At 37.8% G+C, this 1451-nt stretch overlaps 1 protein-coding gene across 3 annotated transcripts in view; it reads right to left on the bottom strand.

Annotated features, from left to right (window-relative positions):
- The window catches only part of LOC106877899 (uncharacterized), a 52979-nt gene that overhangs the window by 21235 nt on the left and 30293 nt on the right, over positions 1 to 1451 (bottom strand). For 2 of the 3 annotated variants that reach the window (XM_052967079.1, XM_014926947.1), the window contains one exon: positions 414 to 697. The exons of the other annotated variant lie outside the window; for it this stretch is intronic. In XM_052967079.1, the coding sequence (XP_052823039.1) occupies positions 414 to 697 (284 nt within the window). The remainder of the gene's footprint in view (positions 1 to 413; positions 698 to 1451) is intronic. 3 annotated transcript variants of the gene reach the window in all.

The raw sequence follows: 1451 nt of genomic DNA on the forward strand, positions 1-1451 counted from the left end.
ATGATGATGGTGATAGTGATGGTAATGATGAGGATGATGATGGTGATAGTGATGGTAATGATGATGATGGTGATAGTGATGGTAATGATGACAATGATGATGATGGTGATAGTGATGGTAATGATGATGATGATGATAGTGAGGGTAATGATGATAATGATGATGATGGTGATAGTGATGGTAATGATGATGATGATGGTGGTGATAGTGATGGTAATGATGATGATGATGATGGTGATAGTGATGGTAATGATGAGGATGATGATGGTGATAGTGATGGTAATGATGATGATGGTGATAGTGATGGTAATGATGATGGTGGTGGTAACAATGATAATGATGATGATGCCAACAATAATAATAACTATAATAAAAGTAAATAAAACCAAAATGAAAATTTTACTAGTACTTACACTTGACAGCAAGATTTTTTCTCATATTCAGGGCGGGATGAAGGCGGCTGTGGCATATCTCTTGATAACTTGTTTTCAATTTCTTTCTTAGTATGAAATATACCTGGGTATTTTGTTTTTACAAGGTTTTCCAACATGATACTTTTTTTAATCTCATTTATTACTTGATGTTTTGGCTTTTTTGGACGGTACGAAATGTCTGGAGCACGCTTAAACTCATTTAATTTTGCATACACACATATATCCATTATCACGAAAATCAGAAATAACTTATTTGCACACATCTGAAAAGAAGACAGAATTAATTTCAGCTGCAGATTGTTTGATAAATTTCAAATAATCTTAATTTAGTAAATGTAAAACTGTCCTCCCTAGTTCATAAGGATAATCACTAGAATTGGGACACTAGTAATGGTGTGTTAATATGAATAAGATTAGCAATATAAGTGAAGTAAGCTATCAGAATGTCAGTATCCTATAAGATAGAATGGTTCAAGATTACCTCGTGGGACCCCAACAGGCAATTTTTTTGTCTTCATTGCTACATTTTGTTGAATAGAAAGCAATCATAATTTCAGGCCTTTCAAGAGGTGAGCTGGCAGAATCGTTAGCATGCTGGATGAAATGTTTAGGGGTATTTCACCCATCACTATGTTTTGAGTTCAAATTCCACCAAGGTTAACTTTGCCTTTCATCCTTTCGGGGTTAATAAATTAAGTACCAGTGAAACACTGGGGTTGATGTAATCAACTAGTCCCATCATCATCATCGTTTAACATCTACTTTCCATGCTAGCATGGGTTGGACGATTTGACTGAGGACTGGCGAACCAGATGGCTGCACCAGGCTCCAATCCGATCTGGCAGAGTTTCTACAGCTGGATGCCCTTCCTAACGCCAACCACTCCAAGAGTGTAGTGGGTGCTTTTACATGCCATCAGCACGATGGCCAGTCAGGCGGTACTGGCAATGGCCATGCTCAAAATGGTGTTTTTTATGTGCCACCTGCACAGGAGCCAGTCCAGCAGCACTGGCAATG

This window comes from Octopus bimaculoides, chromosome 4 (assembly GCF_001194135.2).
Source record: "Octopus bimaculoides isolate UCB-OBI-ISO-001 chromosome 4, ASM119413v2, whole genome shotgun sequence".
In the NCBI taxonomy this organism is placed as follows: domain Eukaryota; kingdom Metazoa; phylum Mollusca; class Cephalopoda; order Octopoda; family Octopodidae; genus Octopus; species Octopus bimaculoides.